General features: G+C 44.9%; 1 protein-coding gene across 2 annotated transcripts in view; it reads right to left on the reverse strand.

The window, feature by feature from the left end:
* The window catches only part of ST8SIA2 (ST8 alpha-N-acetyl-neuraminide alpha-2,8-sialyltransferase 2), a 510,945-nt gene that overhangs the window by 142,467 nt on the left and 348,835 nt on the right, over positions 1 to 19,643 (reverse strand). For both annotated transcript variants that reach the window (XM_040342364.1, XM_040342363.1), the window contains exon 4: positions 11,417 to 11,674. In XM_040342364.1, coding sequence (XP_040198298.1) covers positions 11,417 to 11,674 — 258 coding nt within the window. The remainder of the gene's footprint in view (positions 1 to 11,416; positions 11,675 to 19,643) is intronic.

Genomic DNA, 19,643 nt, shown 5'->3' on the forward strand with positions numbered 1-19,643 from the left:
CCCGCAAGCAGCCTGGCAGCCCGATCAAACAACCATACAAGCGGAGTCGCGTTGCTCCTCGGACGGATCCTTCAAACAGCCACTGAAACAGTGTCTTGGAGACTATCTGTCGACGGAGACCCATAAGAGATGGGTAGTATTATCATCACTCTTTCTCCCTTTTTGAGTTGACTCTCTACATGCACTGTAGCTTCCCAGAACTTAAGCCGCTCGCCCATCTCTGCCCTGATTAGCAACTCTTCCCCACTCAGTTAGCTAGCGCCCTCTTCCCCCCCCCCCCTTTCCCTTTTTTTTTTTTTTTCTCTCCTCTCCTCCTCCACCCTTCCCCCCCCCCTACTCCTCTGAAGCTCATACTTTAACCTTACGGAAGGGAGTGGGCGAATGGCGGGGGTTTTGCCATGCGCTTTACTCTCATGAGGAAAAAAGTGAGGTCCTCCATGTTTGATAGGTGCCTTAGGCACTGGACCTTTGTGTTATTGTTTATATATTGTATTGGTTTACTGTTTACACTGGTTGTGTTTACCTGTTTTATATCTGTAACCTTAGGATGCTTACAATATTTGGGTGACCCTCGGATTGATGACGCGATGCCGGAAGGCATACTTCATTCCACGCTTCGAGCTCAATACATACCTCCAGCCCAGACATGGCCTCCTCAACCGATGGGAATCACCTGAAGATTGTGTCATGGAACGTTAAGGGGCTTCGTTCTCCAAGTAAGCGCATGTCCATTCTTAGACACTTGAAGCGTCTCCGGACGCATGTGGCCCTGCTTCAGGAGACCCATCTCTCCGCAGATGACTTGACCCGGCTGCGCAAATTGTGGGTGGGAACTGTATATGGATCGCCAGCCGTGGGGCGCAAGGCTGGAGTGGCCATTCTCCTACATAAGAACCTGAAACACACTTTTAAGGACGTTCAGACTGACCTGATAGGCCGTAAAATCACGCTACACCTGACCATAGCTGGCAAGGCCATCACTAACATATACGCACCCAATTCACCGGACACCTCGTTCTTTCAGGACTTGGTGGCCTGGATACTAGCTGCCCCGAGTACTTTACATCTAGTGGGAGGGGACTTTAATTCGGTTATGTCCAAGACACTTGACCGAGTGGGCGACACTGCACATAAAACGACCGGACATGCCGAACCGACCTCGATCCCGACGCTCCTAACACATGCCATAGACTCCATGCACTTAATTGATGTGTGGCGGTTAGCACACCCGACGGACCGGGATTATACCTTTTACTCCCCGCCTCACAACTCTTTTTCCCGCATTGATTACTTTTTTGCCTCCCCCACACTTCTCCCATTGCTATGCGACTCGGAAATCGCTGACGCCAGAATCTCAGACCACAGCCCCATTGCGGTCCAATTGATTAACCCCCAACCTTCTTCTCCCTCACGCGTATGGCGCTTCCCCTCATACCTGGCGGATAATGAGGACTTCCGCCTCATGCTTTATGAAGCGTGGACGGAATATACCTCTACTAACGAACCACACCTTACGGAACCAAACCTGTTCTGGGAGGCTGGTAAAGCCTTCCTAAGAGGGAAAATAATCTCCTACACCACCCAATTTAAGAGGAATGCCAGACAACATTATCTGCTAGCGAGTGACACTCTACGCTCAGCGCATGAACTACTTACACTTCACCGTACGCCTGATAACATACGCGCGTGGAGAAAAGCCAAACGAGAATTTGACCTCTGGGCCGAACAACAAGTAATGGTTAAAAACTCCTATTCTAATTTACATTTTCATAGGTTTGGTAACAAAGCGGGTAAACTGCTGGCAAAGCTATGCACGGGGCCAAGGCGGCCCACCCATATCTCTGCCCTAAAGGATCCAGCTGGCACCCTGGTTACCTCGCCTACTGAAATTAGTAAAATATTGGTTGACTATTATACAACTCTGTACTCGGCAGATCCGACTGACCAGCCCGCTGCCGAAGCCCTTCTGGCTAAGGTCCGACTGCCCAAACTCCAAGAGGACCACTTAGCTGCTCTTAACGCACCCATAACTGTTGAAGACATCCAACAGACGATCAAATGCTTGACCTCTGCTAAAGCTCCAGGCCCGGACGGTTACACGGCCGAATTCTACAAACTAACTAAAGACTTTATTCCTGATACACTGAAGCATGTATATGCAAACATGTGGGATGGGGGCCCTTATCTCCCTACGGGCACGCAGGCACATATTAGATTGCTGGCCAAAAAAGGTAAGGACCCCTCGCTTCCGGGATCATACCGCCCAATTTCACTAATCAATGTGGATGTAAAAATACTATCCAAGATTATTGCGTCCCGCTTAGCCCACCTACTTCCCTTCATGCTACACCCGGCACAGTCAGGATTTGTCCAGGGACGCTCAGCCACTCTAAATATACGGAAGGTTCTAATGGCGTTGGAATATGCTAAAATGAACCCAGACCAAGACGTTGCCATAATGTCACTTGATGCCGAGAAGGCCTTTGACAATATCAGTTGGTCCTGGCTGTTCCGGGTGATGACAGATTTTGGTTTCTCGGGTCCAGTTGTGCGCTTTTTACAGCGAATGTATGAATCCCCTACTGTGCGCCTGGTCACCCCTGACTTTATCTCTGACACGATCCCCCTGACGAAAGGAACAAGACAAGGCTGCCCCCTTTCCCCTCTACTTTTCAATATTGCTATTGAGCCTTTATCACGACTACTCAATTCCCCGGACGGGGTCAGTGGCATTACAATATGTCCCCAATCTCTCCGTTCGGCCCTATTTGCTGACGACATATTGTTATTTTCTATTTTTCTATTTTCTGCTCTCTTTCGGAAAGACAGGGTAAAAAGGAAAGGTGGAGGGGTCTGTCTCTATGTGAGAAGTGACCTCAAAGCAAGCGTGAAAGAGAACCTGGTTGATGGAGAGTGTGGTGAGGCTGAAGCATTATGGGTGGAACTGCATACAGATGTGCGTAGTTCAAAATTAATCATTGGAGTTTGTTATAAACCACCCAATGTTAATGAGGAGGTGGAGACTCAGCTCCTTGCACAGATGGAAAGGGCTGCAAGGGCTGGGACGGTGATAATAATGGGGGATTTTAACTACCCAGAAATTGACTGGATTAATGGCACTTCTGGGACAGTTAAAGGACAAAAATTTAAAAACCTATTGCAGGACAATTTTATGGTGCAGTTTATTGAGGCCCCAACAAGGAATGATGCTCTGTTGGACCTGGTAATCTCAAACAATGCAGAGCTTATTACTAATGTTCAGATCACCTGGGTAGCAGTGATCATAACATGATTTCATTTAATGTTAACTATAAGCAGGAAATACTTACAGGAAATATTAAAACACTAAATTTTAAGAGAGCAAATTTTCCAAGGATGAGGGCTGCTCTCCAGGACTTGGACTGGGAGGGACTATTGACACAGATGAACACAGAACAGAAATGGGAATTTTTCAAAAAGACTGTGTGGAACCTCACTGCAAAGTATGTTCCCATGGGCAATAAGTTTAAAAGGCTAAAAATAAAACCTATGTGGCTCACGGGCAAAGTTAAAAAAGCTATAAACAATAAGAAAGTAGCCTTTAAAAAATATAAAAATGAAGGAACACTAGTGTTGTTTAAATGTTACAAAGAATATAACAGGATATGTAAAAAGGAAATCAAGGATGCAAAAATTCAAAATGAACGACAGATTGCAAAAGATAGTAGGACAAACCCCAAAAAAATCTTTAAATATATTAATAGTAAAAAGGTGAAGTCTGGGCATGTAGGCCCCTTACAAAATAATCTAGAGTGGGTGACTGGGGACAAAGAGAAGGCAAATTTATTAAATGCTTTCTTCAGCTCTGTGTATACAATGGAGCATGGGGGAGCTCATGTCCAAAATGGGGGTGGGAGTGACACAGCCCCAAATCCACAATGGCTCAAAAGTGATATGGTCCAGAAATATTTAGACAGAATAAAGGTGGATAAAGCACCTGGACCAGATGGCATCCACCCACGGATCCTAGGTGAGTTGAGCTCTGTCATTTCAAAGCCACTGTATCTAATATTTAGAGACTCATTAATGACAGGAATAGTACCACTGGATTGGCGCAGGGCCAATGTGGTGCCCATATTTAAAAAGGGAACAAAGTCTTTACCAAGTAACTATAGACCTGTTAGTCTAACTTCTATAGTTGGGAAGATACTGGAACGTTTAATAAAAGACCACATGGATGAGTTCTTGCAGGAAAAAAACTATTTAAGCAGCAGACAACATGGATTCATGAGAGACAGAAGTTGTCAGACAAACCTGATTTCCTTTTATGAAGAGGTAAGTAAAACCCTGGACAGAGGCGTGGCTGTGGACGTGATATATTTGGATTTTGCAAAAGCGTTCGATACAGTTCCGCACACACGGCTCATGTGTAAGGTAAGGTCTACAGGATTGGATATATCAGTTTGTAAATGGATAGAAAATTGGCTGAAAGCCAGAATTCAGAGAGTCGTGGTTAATGATTCTTACTCTGAATGGTCCAAGGTTATCAGTGGTGTACCCCAAGGTTCAGTGCTGGGACCCTTACTTTTCAATATATTTATAAATGATATTGGGTCTGGGATCAAAAGTAACATTTCTGTCTTTGCATATGACACCAAGCTATGCAGTGGAATAACGTCCTTGCAGGATGTCTCCAATTTACAAGCCGACCTCAATGCTCTGTCTAATTGGGCGACTGAGTGGCAGATGAGGTTTAATGTTGATAAATGTAAAGTTATGCACTTGGGGGCTAAGAATATGCATGCATCATACATACTAGGGGGAGTACAACTGGGGGGATCTGTAGTGGAGAAGGATCTGGGGGTTTTAGTTGATCATAAGCTCAATAATGGCATGCAATGCCAAGCTGCGGTTTCCAAAGCGAGCAAAGTCCTTTCTTGTATTAAGAGAGGTATGGACTCCAGAGACAGAGATATAATTTTGCCCCTGTACAAATCATTAGTAAGACCTCATCTGGAATATGCAGTTCAGTTTTGGGCACCAGTTCTCAAAAAGGATATCGGAGAACTGGAGAAAGTGCAGAGAAGAGCAACCAAACTGATAAGAGGCATGGAGGAGCTCAGCTATGAGGAAAGATTAGAAGAACTAAATCTATTCACTCTTGAGAAGAGGAGAATTAGGGGGGATATGATCAACATGTACAAATATATAAGAGGTCCATACAGTGTACTTGGTGTTGAGTTATTCACTTTACGGTCAACACTGAGGACAAGGGGGCACTCTTTACGTCTAGAGGAAAAGAGATTTCACCTCCAAATACGGAAAGGTTTTTTCACAGTAAGAGCTGTGAAAATGTGGAACAGACTCCCTCCAGAGGTGGTTCTGGCCAGCTCAGTAGATTGCTTTAAGAAAGGCCTGGATTCTTTCCTAAATGTACATAAAATAACTGAGTACTAAGATTTGTAGGTAAAGTTGATCCAGGGTAAATCCGATTGCCTCTCGGGGGATCAGGAAGGAATTTTTTCCCCTGCTGTAGCAAATTGGATCATGCTCTGCTGGGGTTTTTTGCCTTCCTCTGGATCAACTGTGGGTATGGAGTTGGGTGTATGGGATTGTATTGTGTTTTTTATTTTGTTTGTTTATTTTTTTGAGGTTGAACTGGATGGACTTGTGTCTTTTTTCAACCTGACTAACTATGTAACCCCTCGCTGACTTTGACAGGTTACGGCAACTATTTCATACTTTCAGACTGTGTTCTGGTTTTCAAATTAATTTTGACAAAAGCGAAATTTTATCGCTTCAGCCCAAAATGGCTGCCAAATGGCGACTTCAATCCCCATTTGCCATAGCGGCGCACCACATTACATATCTAGGCATTCACATCGGCCGAGAACCTTCCACTTTATACACACTGAACTTCCCACCGTTAATATCTAAAATTGTAAAGGAGCTGGAAGCTTGGGCGGCCCTCCCCCTCTCACTCTTTGGGAGATGTCACCTCTTTAAAATGGTGTCGTTTGCACGCCTACTCTATCCTATGCAGACCATACCTCTCTTATTGAAACATTCTGACGTAACAAGGATCCATAAAGCATTGTCTGCCTTCCTATGGTCTCGCAAGAAACCGCGCATTGCCCTGCAAAAACTATGTCTCCAGAAGTCTGAGGGTGGGGCGGGCCTGCCCAATATCTGTTTCTATAATCTTGCATGCTTACTTAGGCAGGGCCTTGATTGGTTATCTGGCAGATCTAAATACTCCAATACCATGCTCGAGGGTGCCTCGACCTTCCCATATACTCTACCAGCCATTCTTCATTCAAATCCCAACAAATTACCGACGTGCCTCAGGTCAAGTGTACTCATCAAAGATACAGTTATAGCCTGGAGGGAGGTGCGGAGGCTGCTGGGGTTGCCCTCCAGCGTTTCATGCCACCTGCCAATACTAGGCAACCCAATGTTCCTCCCCTCCACTCTACACAAAGCCTTTGAACTGTGGAACATTAGGGGCCTTACCAACATTTCATCGATGTATCTCAATGCCCCTGGCAAGTTTAAGACATTTCAAACCCTGTCAAGGGAATTCTCTCTACCAGCGACACATGCCTTCTTCTACCACCAATTGGTCAGTTATTTGCGCTCATGCTACAGCCCTGGGACTGATCCCTTGCAAAAGTCCTTTATTGATGCTGTAATAAGCAGGAATGACTACTCCATCTCCGCCCTATACTCTCACCTTATTGAACATCAGTCTGCCAAGTATCGTCTTAAGCCCTTTCAGAAATGGTCCCAAATATTTGAAGATGAGAGCCTTTCTGAGAAAATCCTTGACGGTTACAGGCGAGTGCACAAACTCGTAATTTCGGAAACATGGCGTGAGACTCAATTCAAAATTATTCATAGAGCATACTACCCTTTCCGTATCAACAAAGCTGAACCAACCCAGGAGCGGTGCCCTTGGTGTTCCACCCCTCGCCCTACGCTGCTTCATCGCTTCTGGGAGTGCAAACCTATTGTTAAATACTGGGACTCTGTTTTGACCTATATCTACAGGATTGCCAAAATACGGGTCCCCAGACATTTCCTGTTATGCCTATTCGGATCTGACCCACCGCCGACCACGCAATCGACAAAGAGCTTGCTTTCCATCTCTCACTGGACGCAGGTCTGCCTTCTGGTGGCCCGCAGGACCATAATGTCCCATTGGATCAACCCATCACCGCCAAAACTACCAGCGGTGAAAAAAGCCCTCTTGTCACTTTTCTATCTGGAGAGGTTGGACACCATCGTGTTGAACTTTCGGTCCACCTCACGATTCTACGAGATGGCGAAAATTCATGGAACATTCCTTCGACCAAGAGGATTTGCAAACACTCATGCAACCATTCCGCTATACAGATTGGTATCTCAAACAGAACCTTGCAAACTCGCTAGGCAGCCTCAAAGTATCCAATCTGTCTGACCCTTCTACGTTTCTGCCACCCTGAACCATGGCACCATATGCTAGTTACTCCTTGACGTTCATGACCCCTTCTTACCTTTTATCTGTGAATATCACCCATTGCCACCTCAGCAGCCAGTTTAATATCCAAGGTTACTGTTTGTTTCATTGTTTTAGCTCTATATTACATTTCTAATGCTCCAAATGTTGCTTCCGCTCCTTCAAGCACTAGGTTTTGTACTGTCACATCCTCCTGCTAATGTAACATTGTTATACAGGTAATCACTGTACCGTTGGTTTAATTGTGCGTTTATTTCTATTTTTATATTTTTCTTTACTAGTACATGACTGTGTACGGATCAACTTATTCTGCCCTACTCCAATGTACTGTGAAAATTCCAATAAAAATTTATTAAAAAAAAAAAAAAAAAAAAAAAAGAATCAAGTCGACGCATGCTTGGAAGCATTGAACTTCGTTTTTTTCAGCGTGTCGTTGTGTTTTACGTCACCGCGTTTTGATACGATCGCTTTTTTAACCTATGGTGTGTAGGCACATCAGACCATCAGTCAGATTCATCGGTTAACCGATGACAATGGTCCTTTGGACCATTTTTATCGGATGGACTAATCGTGTTTACGCGGCCTAAGGCTCTAATTGGCTTAAAAAATGGGGGGTTCGGCCCACTTGTGTGACATTATCAAATTAATGGTTTGCTAATGATTGGCCGGGAGGAGAAGCGGCCGCCGGGACTCGGGAGGAGATGCAGGCCAATCTGCCGAAGCCACGATCTGAATGGACGTAAGTGGGGGGCTGGCGGGCGATAGGCGAGTGGGCGAGCTAAGCGGCAATCGAGTAGCCAGTAGATTAAGTGAAGGGGTGGGGGGTGTGATGGTGGTTGTTTCTTGTGAGGGGGCCAGGTGTGTTTGCACCCCCCCCCCAAAAAAAAATTGAGCACCAGCCACCACTGGCTGGCAGTAGCCTAAAGGGAACCACAATATGGCTGATATTAGCCAGCAATACCATCTTTGTACAGTATCCTTCTTCGATTCCCCTTATGACTTCTGTTGAACAAGGCAGGCCACACACTGATCAATATTTAGCCAGCCCTTGCTGAGCAGGCCAAATGTTGACCTGTCTATGGCCAGTTTTATGATTCATGGCTAGGATTGGCCAACCCCCTGCCACAGGGCTGATCCTAGGGTCACAGATGCCTGGGTGCAAAATATTTCTGGCACCCCCACATGGGCATGGTCATCTTACTAACCCCTCTCCTTTACAAATGTCTTTTGGCAACTAGTCCCACAATAAGTCACTGATCGCTGCCACCTCATAGTTTGTAGATGCTTTAACTTTTGCGCAAACCAATCAACATACGCTTATTGGGACTTGTTGTGCTCCACTAATTGGGGGTGGCAGACTCATCCTCAGCTCTGAGGGGTTCATGCTGGGACTTGCAGTCCTCCATTTTTGGGAGGGTCACATCCCCCAACAGTGACAGACTACAAGTCCCAGCATGAACCCCTCAGAGCTGAGGACATGACAACCCCCGCCCCCAACTAGTGGAGGACAAGTCCCAACATAAGCCCCTGAGATTTAAGAATGTGATCCCTGATCTTCTGTTTAAATCAGCAGAATAGTGTCTCATATCAGTGGGAGGAATATTGCCCCAAGGGCCAAATTAACCACTTAAGCCCCGGACTATTTTGTTGCTAAATGCCCAGGCCAGGTTTTGCGATTCGGCACTGCGTCGCTTTAACAGACAATTGCGCGGTCGTGCGACGTGGCTCCCAAACAAAATTGGTGTCCTTTTTTCCCCACAAATAGAGCTTTCTTTTGGTGGTATTTGATCACCTCTGCGGTTTTTATTTTTTGCGCTATAAACAAAAATAGAGCGACAATTTTGAACATATATATAAAAAAAAAAATTTCCTCAGTTTAGGCCGATACGTATTCTTCTACCTATTTTTGGTAAAAAAAATCGCAATAAGCGTTTATCGATTGGTTTGCGCAAAATGTATAGCGTTTACAAAATAGGGGATAGTTTTATTGCATTTTTATTAATTATTTTTTTTACTACTAACGGCGGCGATCAGCGATTTTTTTCGTGACTGCGACATTATGGAGGACCCTTCGGACAATTTTGACACATTTTTGGGACCATTGTCATTTTCACAGCAAAAAATGCATTTAAATTGCATTGTTTATTGTGAAAATGACAGTTGCAGTTTGGGAGTTAACCACAGGGGGCGCTGTAGGAGTTAGGGTTCACCTAGTGTGTGTTTACAACTGTAGGGGGGGTGTGGCTATATGACTGACGTCATCGATCGAGTCTCCCTATAAAAGGGATCACTCGATCGATGCAGCCGCCACAGTGAAGCACGGGGAAGCCATGTTTACATACGGCTCTCCCCGTTCTTCAGCTCCGGGGAGCGATCGCGACGGAGCGGCTATAAACGAATAGCCGCGTCGTCGTCCCGGATCGCTCCCCGCGGGTATCCGACCGCCGCATGTAGCGGGGGGGGTCCCGATCGGACCCCCGACCCGCGGAAAGACAGGGACGTACATGTACGCCCATATGCCTGTATGTGCCATTCTGTGGACGTACATATACATGCGGCGGTCGGCAAGTGGTTAAAAGGGTATGTAAACCTGCCTGTTTTTCCCCTTAATGCATCATATGCATTAGGGTGAAAAAATATCCGATAATTACAAGCCCCCCAGCCCTCCGGTTTACTGAGCCCTCAAAAGTCCCACGTTGATCTCGGCTCTTCATTGGATAGATTGATAGCAGCGCAGCCATTGGCTCGCGCTGCTGTCAATCAAATCCAATGACGAGGGCGCCGGGGGGCTGGGCTGAGTCTGGTATTCGTGTCTGTAACGGTCAGGGGTTAACACCGTTTCCGATCTTCCATTCCACCAACCACGACAGCTTATCCGACAATCCAGCAGACAGGACCCATTCCATTCCCCAGAATAAACGGGACAAGCTCTGTTCTCTGAGTCAAACGAATGAATACTTTAATGGTACACTCAGCTTGTTATATACAGTTCCAAGCATGCTACAGGGACAATGAAACTCTCCACCCAAAACATCACACAATGGGCCCTTAACGAGTTCCCCCTCAATCCACATCCCAGACAGACATTCTGGCACCGCATCTAGAGGAGTTAATTACTACAGCTGACAAGTCACATTCCACATCTATTACTAATAGTCTTTTCACACAAAACAGTGTCATTAGCATACACAATGAAATATCTTAGGAGTAGGCCTAATTAACACAATGAACAACAGACAGTAATCACAGCAAGACACTTAAACATCCCATAATAAACAGCCAGACTGGCTACCAAGCTCCAATTCACATCACCCCATTAGCAGACTTAATTAGCATCTCAACAGTCTATGTTACACATTGAATGAGACATTTTTATTGACCTGCTGTAATATTCCAAGATCCTGCAATACATGAATTATCATTAATGTCCCATCTCATGTAATCTGAGATATCAGTTCTCAGTCATCCTATGCCCAAAAGGGACATAGGATGACCCTAGACCCAAGAGTCATTAGTGAAGCTGGCACAGGAGTACCCCCCATCCTTCAAAAGTCTCTGGGTGTCACGGGCCATTCCGTTACAGTGTCTATGGACGCAAATGCTGGACTCGGGAGCGCACCCGCAAGGCAACCCCTTTGGGAAAGCACTTCCCAGAGGGGGTTTTATGATGCGAGGGAGGAGCCGAGACAGCCGCAGAGGGACCCCAGAAGACGTGGTTCGGGGCCACTCTGTGCACAACTAACTGCACAGTGGAGGTAAGTATGACATGTTTGTTATTAATAAAAAAATTGAACCTTTAGTATCACTTTAGGGCAAGCAAAGGGCTGCATGCAGCTCCCAGGCCGCAGTTTAGAGACCACTGCCCCCAAGGAGTTAACTCTTGCAGATGTTTGAATTTCCCATAGTATGCTCTACATATACAAAAAATTATAATGTTACCTTATGACAAAGTCATGGGAGTCAATCTCTTTTCCACAGCCGCTGTTGAGTAAAATTCCAGAGTTTCCAACAATGGCACATGTTTTAAAGTTTTTGTTTTTCAGAGGTGAAGTCCTAGGTAAAAGTTCATATAAGTTTTTCGATATATTCATGGTGCTGTCTCTATCAAAGATATAATGGATTATATCACCCGGTTTCAATGTTCCCTTCAAGACTGAGATATCCCTTTCAGCATCTAAGAAATGTAGTATTTGTTTCCTGAAAGACAAAAACAACGGGATTAGCTCTTAGCATGATAGAGGCTTTCAGATGGCTTAAACACAAAAATATTCCTTGTGAGGCCCCGTACACACGGTCGGACCGCTGTCCGATCGGTCCAAACTGATGGTTAGTACAGAAAAGCATCGGTTCAAAACCAGCGCATGCTCAGAATCAAGTCGACGCATGCTTGGAAGCATTTAACTTTGTTTTATTCAGCACGTCGTGTGTTTGACGTCACTGCGTTCTGACCCGATCGGTTTTGGGAACGATGGAGTGTACGCACATCAGACCATCAGGCCACTTCAGCGGTGAACCGATGAAAACGGTCCGTCGGACCATTCTCATCGGTTTGGAACGACCGTGTGTACAAGGCCTAACTCTGATCCCGTTTGTCAGTCTTGAAACAAAGCTTCACTGAAACATGCTGCTTTCTCTTTAAAGTCCCCTTTCAAACTGAGGAGTTTTTCAAGCGCTTTTGCATTAAAAAAAAACCTGAAACACTCCCAAAAACTGCTTCTCAATAAAATCAATAGATGCTTTCACACTGGGGGGTGCGCTGGAGGGGCGGTGAAAAAACTTCTGCAAGCAGCATCTTCAGAGAGCTAAAAAAAGTGCCTCAAAAGAGACCTTCTCCATTGAAATGAATGGAAAACGCCTGAAAAGCTCTTCAAAAGTGCCTGAAAAGCTCTTCAAAAACACCTGAAAAGCCCCTGAAAAGCATCTGAAAAGCGCTCAAAAAGCGCTCAGTGTTTTACTGCCAGTTTAAGACCCCTTTCACACTGAGGCGCTTTGCAGGTGCTATAAAGCTAAATATAGCACCTGCAAAGCACCCTGAAAGAGCCGCTCCTTTGACTCCTGTGAGAAAGCCCGAGGGTTTTCACACTGGAGCGGGTGGTTGTAACCCTTTTTTGGCAACTAGCGGCAGTTAAAAGTGCCCCACTAGTGGCCGAATACCTCTGCAACAAAAAAAATAGCTTTACCACTGACGAATCCCACGCCCCAGTGTGAAAGGGGCCTAACGCTAAAAAAAGCGCCTGCAAAGCGCCTTGAAAGAGACTCTGCTCTCACTCACACCCAGGGCTTTCACACTAGAGCGGTGCGCTTGCAGGATGGTAAAAAAGTATTTTCAGCGCTGTAGGAGTGGTAAATACACCGCTAGTAAAAGAGCCCCTGCCCCTTTTTCAGCCACTAGCGAAAAGCGCCGCAAAAACTACGGTAAAGCACCGCTAAAAATATCGACGCTTTTCCACCAACACCCCCACCGCCTCAGTGTGTAAGCAGCCTAAAAGCGCCTCAGTGTGAAAGAGGTCTTGGTGAAGTTTAGTCATGAACTTATTTTGCAAAGTTACATTGATCCAGCTTAGACCAATGCATACCTTATAGCTGTCCCTGATTTGAAGGGACTTTTCCTTATTTGAAACAAAATCCTTATGTCCCTCTTCCCTTCTCAGCTGTCCCTCATTTTGGACATACGTAAAGACCTATTTAATAAATGAAGTAATTAAAGTGCAACTAAAGTCCGCCACCAAGCAATTGGTTGTCAGGATGTTGGGGGTCCTAGCAACCAACAATGGTGCAATGGCAGCACATCTGGAGGAACCTGCGCTTTTGGCCAGATGGGGTGAAATGTGCATGTTGGAGTGAAATAGAGGCCAAAGGTTGGCCTGAAGACCAGTGTTAAAGGCCACTGACATCTGTGGGCTGGATAAAATCTTCCAGCAGATCGCATTTGGCCTCCGGGTTGTAATTTGGATTCCTTTCATCACACCAGCTAGTTTTCTGGCATCTTTCACCACATTCCCCTTCAATCTCTATGGCTCACCACTCTTGGCTCAGGTCCTTCACCTACATATAGATGTACATGTGTTTTTGTACGCTCACCTATTATTTATAACTAACTATCCAATATACATATTTATGTTTAGAGCCAATATTCCTTATGGACCCATTAAGACTCTTGGGGATGCACAAATTCCATCCATGCTATGCCCTCCTTCCGTTTGGCCCCGGTTGGGACTTTGCTTGGCCCCGCCTCCTCTGCTCCCTGGCAAGACACTGCTGCCGCCGTATTGGAGCCGCACATTTGCTGGTCTTTGGCTATGTCCATCGGTGAATATGGGGTTTTTCATATCAAGGGTCCCCCTTACCCTGTGCCCTTTATATCATACTACATATTTTATCCTTTCATTTTAGGTATACCACGAGCATCTACCCCTGAAGAGCGAGCTAAGCCTCGCGAAATGTGTCGGAATATACACTTGATGCTTGTGTGTTTTTTAATATTGATAGTTACTTGTAATATTATTTTACCTATTTTCTGTATTTTGTATGAATTGGCTCATGCTCGTGACACTAATGTATGTACTGCTTTTTACTTGAATTAAATATATACTGTAATTATTACTGTTATTTTATTGGCTCCATAGTGCTCACCTCAATCAAAGTCCCAAGGGCGAATTTTTCTTTTTTGACGCTAAATGCAGGGATGGAGGTGTGTCTCTGGTGACACCAGACCTTTATCTATTTTTCTTAATTTGGATACCTGTGTCCTAGAGGGATCCTACAGGTACTGTATATGTATAGTTACATAGGTCCAAGCTGGACCAATGAAACTATGTAAAAAATATCATACCTGGAATTCTTCTTTTTATAAAATAAATAATTGCATTAAGCAGAGTTCCAGCCTGGAAAAAAAAGAGAAGTCAGCAGCTACAAATACTGTAGCTGCTGAATTTTAATATAAGAACACTTACCTGTCCAGGGAGCCCGCAATATTGGCACCCGAAGCCAACCCGCTCATCGCCCCCCCGGGTGCAGGCGCCAGCATCCTTACGAGGGGAAGTAGGAAGTGAAGCCTTGCTGCTTCAAAGGCTGTTTCCTACTGTGCATTTACAAGTCGAGCTGCGCTTTCTGATGGGTCCCGTCATCTTCTGGGATGTAAAAGGAGAAGGGCAGAAAAAAAACGCAGAGGTGACGTACCTCACCTCCATGGGACGGAAGTCCGGAAGAAAACATACCAAAAAGGTATGAAACAAATTATGGGGTGGTTGTGTCTGCTTTAAGGCACATATCTTCTCTATTTACTTGCTTTTCCTGAGTATATGGTGTTCAGGGAAACAGAACTAACAGGAGATGACTTTTGCAGGATTGCATGAATCTATAGAGGAGAAGTCCCCAATGGGAATTTCTTTGTGTAGACTTCTCTGAATTCCCCTTGTGAATCTGCTGCTGCAAGAACTTGCAAGTGTCATAAGCATCAGAATCATGTCTGCAGTACAGCACTGACTGCTAAATGAAGTCAACAATTGAATGTTATACACCCGTTTTTAAAGAACAGCATGTTTTATTTGCGGAATTAAAGAGGAACTGCAGTCTGGTCACATAATTTGTAATAAAAACTTTAATCTTAATCTTTGCCATTCTGAAGCTTCCCTCCAACCACTTTTACATATTATTTTATATATACTGCGATTCTGTATTTGCCAAATATGCTGCAGAAATCTCCCTCCACTATGTCTGGCTGCATCTATTTTAACTGTGGGCAGCTGAAGCTGCTGCCTGTTCACTTCCTGGATGTACACAGACACACAGAGGCACACCTCCATCTCTGCAGCTCCCAATGGCCCTCTTATGACTCACCCCCCCCCCCCTCTACCTTCCTGGCAAACTCTCACGAGAGTGAGAGAGAGAGAGTTGTGCATGATGTCATAAGCCTAGGCTAATGACCAGACAAGAAACAGGAAGTGGGCTGTATAAGGTATTATAAAATATTTTAATATCGAAAGTTAAAACAACAAGGGCAGAAGATTTAACCTTCCTAGCGGTATGATCATTTCAGATTTTAGGTGCTGATAGCGGTACAATTATTTTGCAAGGAAATTTGGCGTTTTATACTGTAGGCCTGTAATTCTTAGGAATAACTCACCTAAATATGACCAAACAAGAGTCTAGTAGGCATCCCGGGTATGCAATTTTTTTTTAAAACAAAATTATAAATTATAATATAATAAATATTTATAAATAATTATAACAAATAATAATATAATTATAATAAAAATTATTCAATAATATAATCAACTCAAAATCACTGAAATTTGCTCAATTGCAGAATTGTCGCTGTCATTACTTTTATTTTTGATGACGAATTTCTCCACAAATCGCTATCGCACAATTCTGCAAGTGATTATAATTTATTATCGCTATTTTCTAGCTGCTCTAAAACCATTTTTGACATAAAGGGACACTTTTGGTTGCTATGGACAATCTACAGTTTCCAGGCAGAAAGAACAGTTTTTATTATATAAAAGTACATGCAGGACACTGGGCAGACCACTAGGGACAAGGGGGGTGTGTATTTTTTACATACAGTACTGTAATCTATAAGATTACAATATACTGTATGTAATGTGTTTGTTTACTTTTTTGAATTTGGCGCCGTTCTCTGCTCCCGTGTGTCGTAACGTCGCAGGGAACGAAGATCGGCGGCACACGGGGACACTGTGTGAATCGAGTGAGGACCCGCTCGCTCACACAGCGGGGAGGCATTGCTGGATCCAGGGACAAGGTAAGTAAACCATGCCTGTGGAGTCAGCGAGGCGAACCCGAGTCTGACTCGGGGTTACCGATCGCAGCACAAAAATTTAACCCCGGGTCAGATTTGGGAATACCGCCAGGAGGGTTAATAGATGGAACGTTGGAAAAATGACAGAAGGTCCACTTTAAGGGGATGTCCATGTCTTTTTGACAGCACAGTGGAGCTTTACTTTACTTTAAGGCCGTGTTCAGACTTGAGATACGTGTCTTTAATTGTTTGTACAGACAGGTGCCTGAGGCTTGAGCATTTTTTTAAAATAACTTTTAGCCAATGGAAAGCTATTCACTCATTATTTTGGCCCTCCCAATAAAGGCTACTGGGGCTAAAAGCACTTTAAGGTTGTGTCCCAAAAATAAGCTCATGTAAAGCTGTGTACACACGATGGACTGTTTTCATCGGACAAACCGATCGTGTGTGGGCCCCATCGGTCTTTTTTCCATCGGTGTTAAAAAATAGAACATGTTTTAAATTTGTGTGACCCCGCCCCCTCTGACGCGTCACGGGGTCGGGGGTTGCCCTTAATATTCATACCAGACCCAAAGGGCCTGGTAATGGACTGGAGGAACCCATGCTGTTTTTTTCAATTACTTTTATCTGTATTGCCGGGACCCGACAATTCATTATAGCCGCGAGTTTTAAACAACTTTTTTTCCTTTAGAAATGTCATTTTGTGCAGGGACTTTTCTAAGCACTGGAAACATGCGCTATTTTACAGGCATACTATACACACACCCCAGGTACAAAATTTAAAGGAATATTTCACTTTTATTGTTTCACTTTAAGCATTATTAAATTCACTGCTCCCGAAAAAAAACTTTAGTTTTTAAAACTTTTTTTTGCATTGATACATGTCCCCTGGGGCAGGACCCGGGTCCCCAAACACTTTTTCTGACAATAACTTGCATATTAACCTTTAAAATTAGCACTTTTGATTTTTCATGTTCATGTCCCATAGACTTTAACGGTGTTCGCATGTTCAAACAAATTTTTTGCCTGTTCACATGTTCTACTGCGAACCGAACTGGGGGGTGTTCAGCTCATCCCTAGTCTGTATGAGGGAGCCCCAATCTGGGATCAGAGTACGGGAAACTCAAGACCAGAGGGAAAGAGTCTAGATGAATAAGAAAAAAATAGGTAGTAAATAGTTTGATAATAATTCCCCTGGCCAGGACATTATTGTTTTGTGATTATCTCCTTTTTTGTCGACTGGGATATTATGGAATGTTAACCACTTCAGCCCCAGAAGAATTTACCCCCTTCTTGACCAGAGCACTTTTTGCGATACGGCACTGCGTCGCTTTAACTGACAATTGTGCGGTGGTGCGACGTTGCACCCAAACAAAATTGATGTCCCTTTTTACCCACAAATAGAGCTTTCTTTTGGTGGTATTTGATCATCTCTGCGGTTTGAATTTTTGCGCTATAAACAAAAAAAGAGCGACAATTATGAACAAAAAGCAATGGCCCAGATTCAGGTACGATTTGCCCCTTTTTTACGGAGGCACAGGGTAGCGTTTTTGCCCTGCGCCCCCGCAAATTATCTGCGCTGCGCGCGATTTACGGAGCAGTAGCTCCGTAAATTGCGTGTGCGCTCTTTAAAATTGCCCTGCGTAAGGGCTCCTAATGTAAATGATCCCGTAGGGGGCGGGAATCATTTAAATTAGGCGCGCTCCTGCGCCGAGTCTAGAGCGCATGCTCCGTCGGGAAACTTTCCCGACGTGCATTGCGGCAAATGACGTTGCAAGGACGTCATTTGCTTCCAAGTGAACGTGAATGGCATCCAGCGCCATTCACGAATCACTTACGCAAACGACGTGAAATTCAAATTTCACGACGCGGGAACGGCGTGTATACTTTAGCATTGGCTGCCCCTACTATTAGAAGGGGCAGCCTTACGCTAAAGACGCCGTACGGAAACTCCGTAACTTGCGTACGCAGGGCCCGCGCAACATTTTGAATCGGTGTCAGTATGCAATTTGCATACTATACACTGAGCACAATGGGAGCGCCCCCTAGCGGTCATCGCAAAAATGCAGCCTAAAATCTGCGTGGCATAAGAGCCTTATGCCACGCAGATTTTAGGCTGCAGTCGGCGTTACGATGTTCCTGAATCAGGAGCATTCGTAACGCCGGAGCAAGTAAGCAATTGCGCTGTGTAACCTATGGTTACGCAGGCGCAATTGCTTCTTGAATCTGGGCCAATATCTTTAACTTTATGCTATACTGCTATACTAAATATCCCCAAAAAATATATTAAAAAAATATTTCTTTCTCAGTTTATGCCAATATGTTTTCTTCTACATATTTTTGGTAAGAACAAATTGCAATAAGAGTATATTGATTGGTTTGCGCAAAAGTTATAGCATCTACAAAATAAGGGATAGATTTATAGCATTTTTTTACAATTTTTTTTATTAGTAATGGCAGCGATCTCTGTTTTTTATCATGACTGTGACATTATGGCAGACACATCGGACACTTTTGACACTATTTTGTGACCATTGTCATTTATACAGCGATCAGCGCTATAAAAATACACTGATTACTGTGTAAATGACACTGGCAGGGAAGGGGTTAAACACTAGGGGGCTATCAAGAGTTTAAGTGTGTCCTAGGGAGTGATTAGAACTGGGGGGGGGGGGGCGGGGCTACCACTGACTTGACAGCGATCACTGCTCCCGATGACAGGGATCAGTAGCTCCCTGTCATGTCGCTAGGCAGAACAGGGACAACGGCAGACATCGAGTCCATGGGTCCCGTGGGAACGGTCACGGAGCACGCGAAGGGCGGGCTCGCCCTACCGACGTCGCGCACGTGCCCACTAAGCCTCAATTTAAAGAGGACGTACCTGTATGCCCATTTGCGCAATTGTACTGACGTATATCGTTGTGCGCTGGTCGGCAAACCGTTAAAGGCTTATCTTGTGCTACCAAGTGGATGACACTGGCGGATCCAGGGGGGGGGGGCAATTTCCCTGGGAAATTGCCCCCCCCCCCGAGACAATCATGTCACATTGGCTTTTAAAAAAAAAAAAATATCATTTTTTTTTTTTTAAACTGCTTTGCGGTGCCTGCAGCTGCCGCTGCCGAGTCACCGAGTCACTCACTCTCACTCTCATCACCAGGGCCGGACTGGCCCAGCCCGGTAGGCTGCCTGTCCTGAGGCTGCTTTGAGCTGTAGCTGACTGCAGCGCTCCCCCTCTCTCCTGCATGTATGACACCGGGCATCTCTCGCTGTGTGTGAGAGCTGGGTCTGTGTTCGGCTGTGCTGCCTGTGCTAGACCTGCTTGTGTGATAGTAGATGGAGTGAGAGCTGGGTCTGTGTTCGGCTGTGCTGCCTGTGCTAGACCTGCTTGTGTGATAGTAGATGGAG

The sequence above is a fragment of the Rana temporaria genome, chromosome 3 (genome assembly GCF_905171775.1).
Source record: "Rana temporaria chromosome 3, aRanTem1.1, whole genome shotgun sequence".
Lineage (NCBI taxonomy): Eukaryota > Metazoa > Chordata > Amphibia > Anura > Ranidae > Rana > Rana temporaria.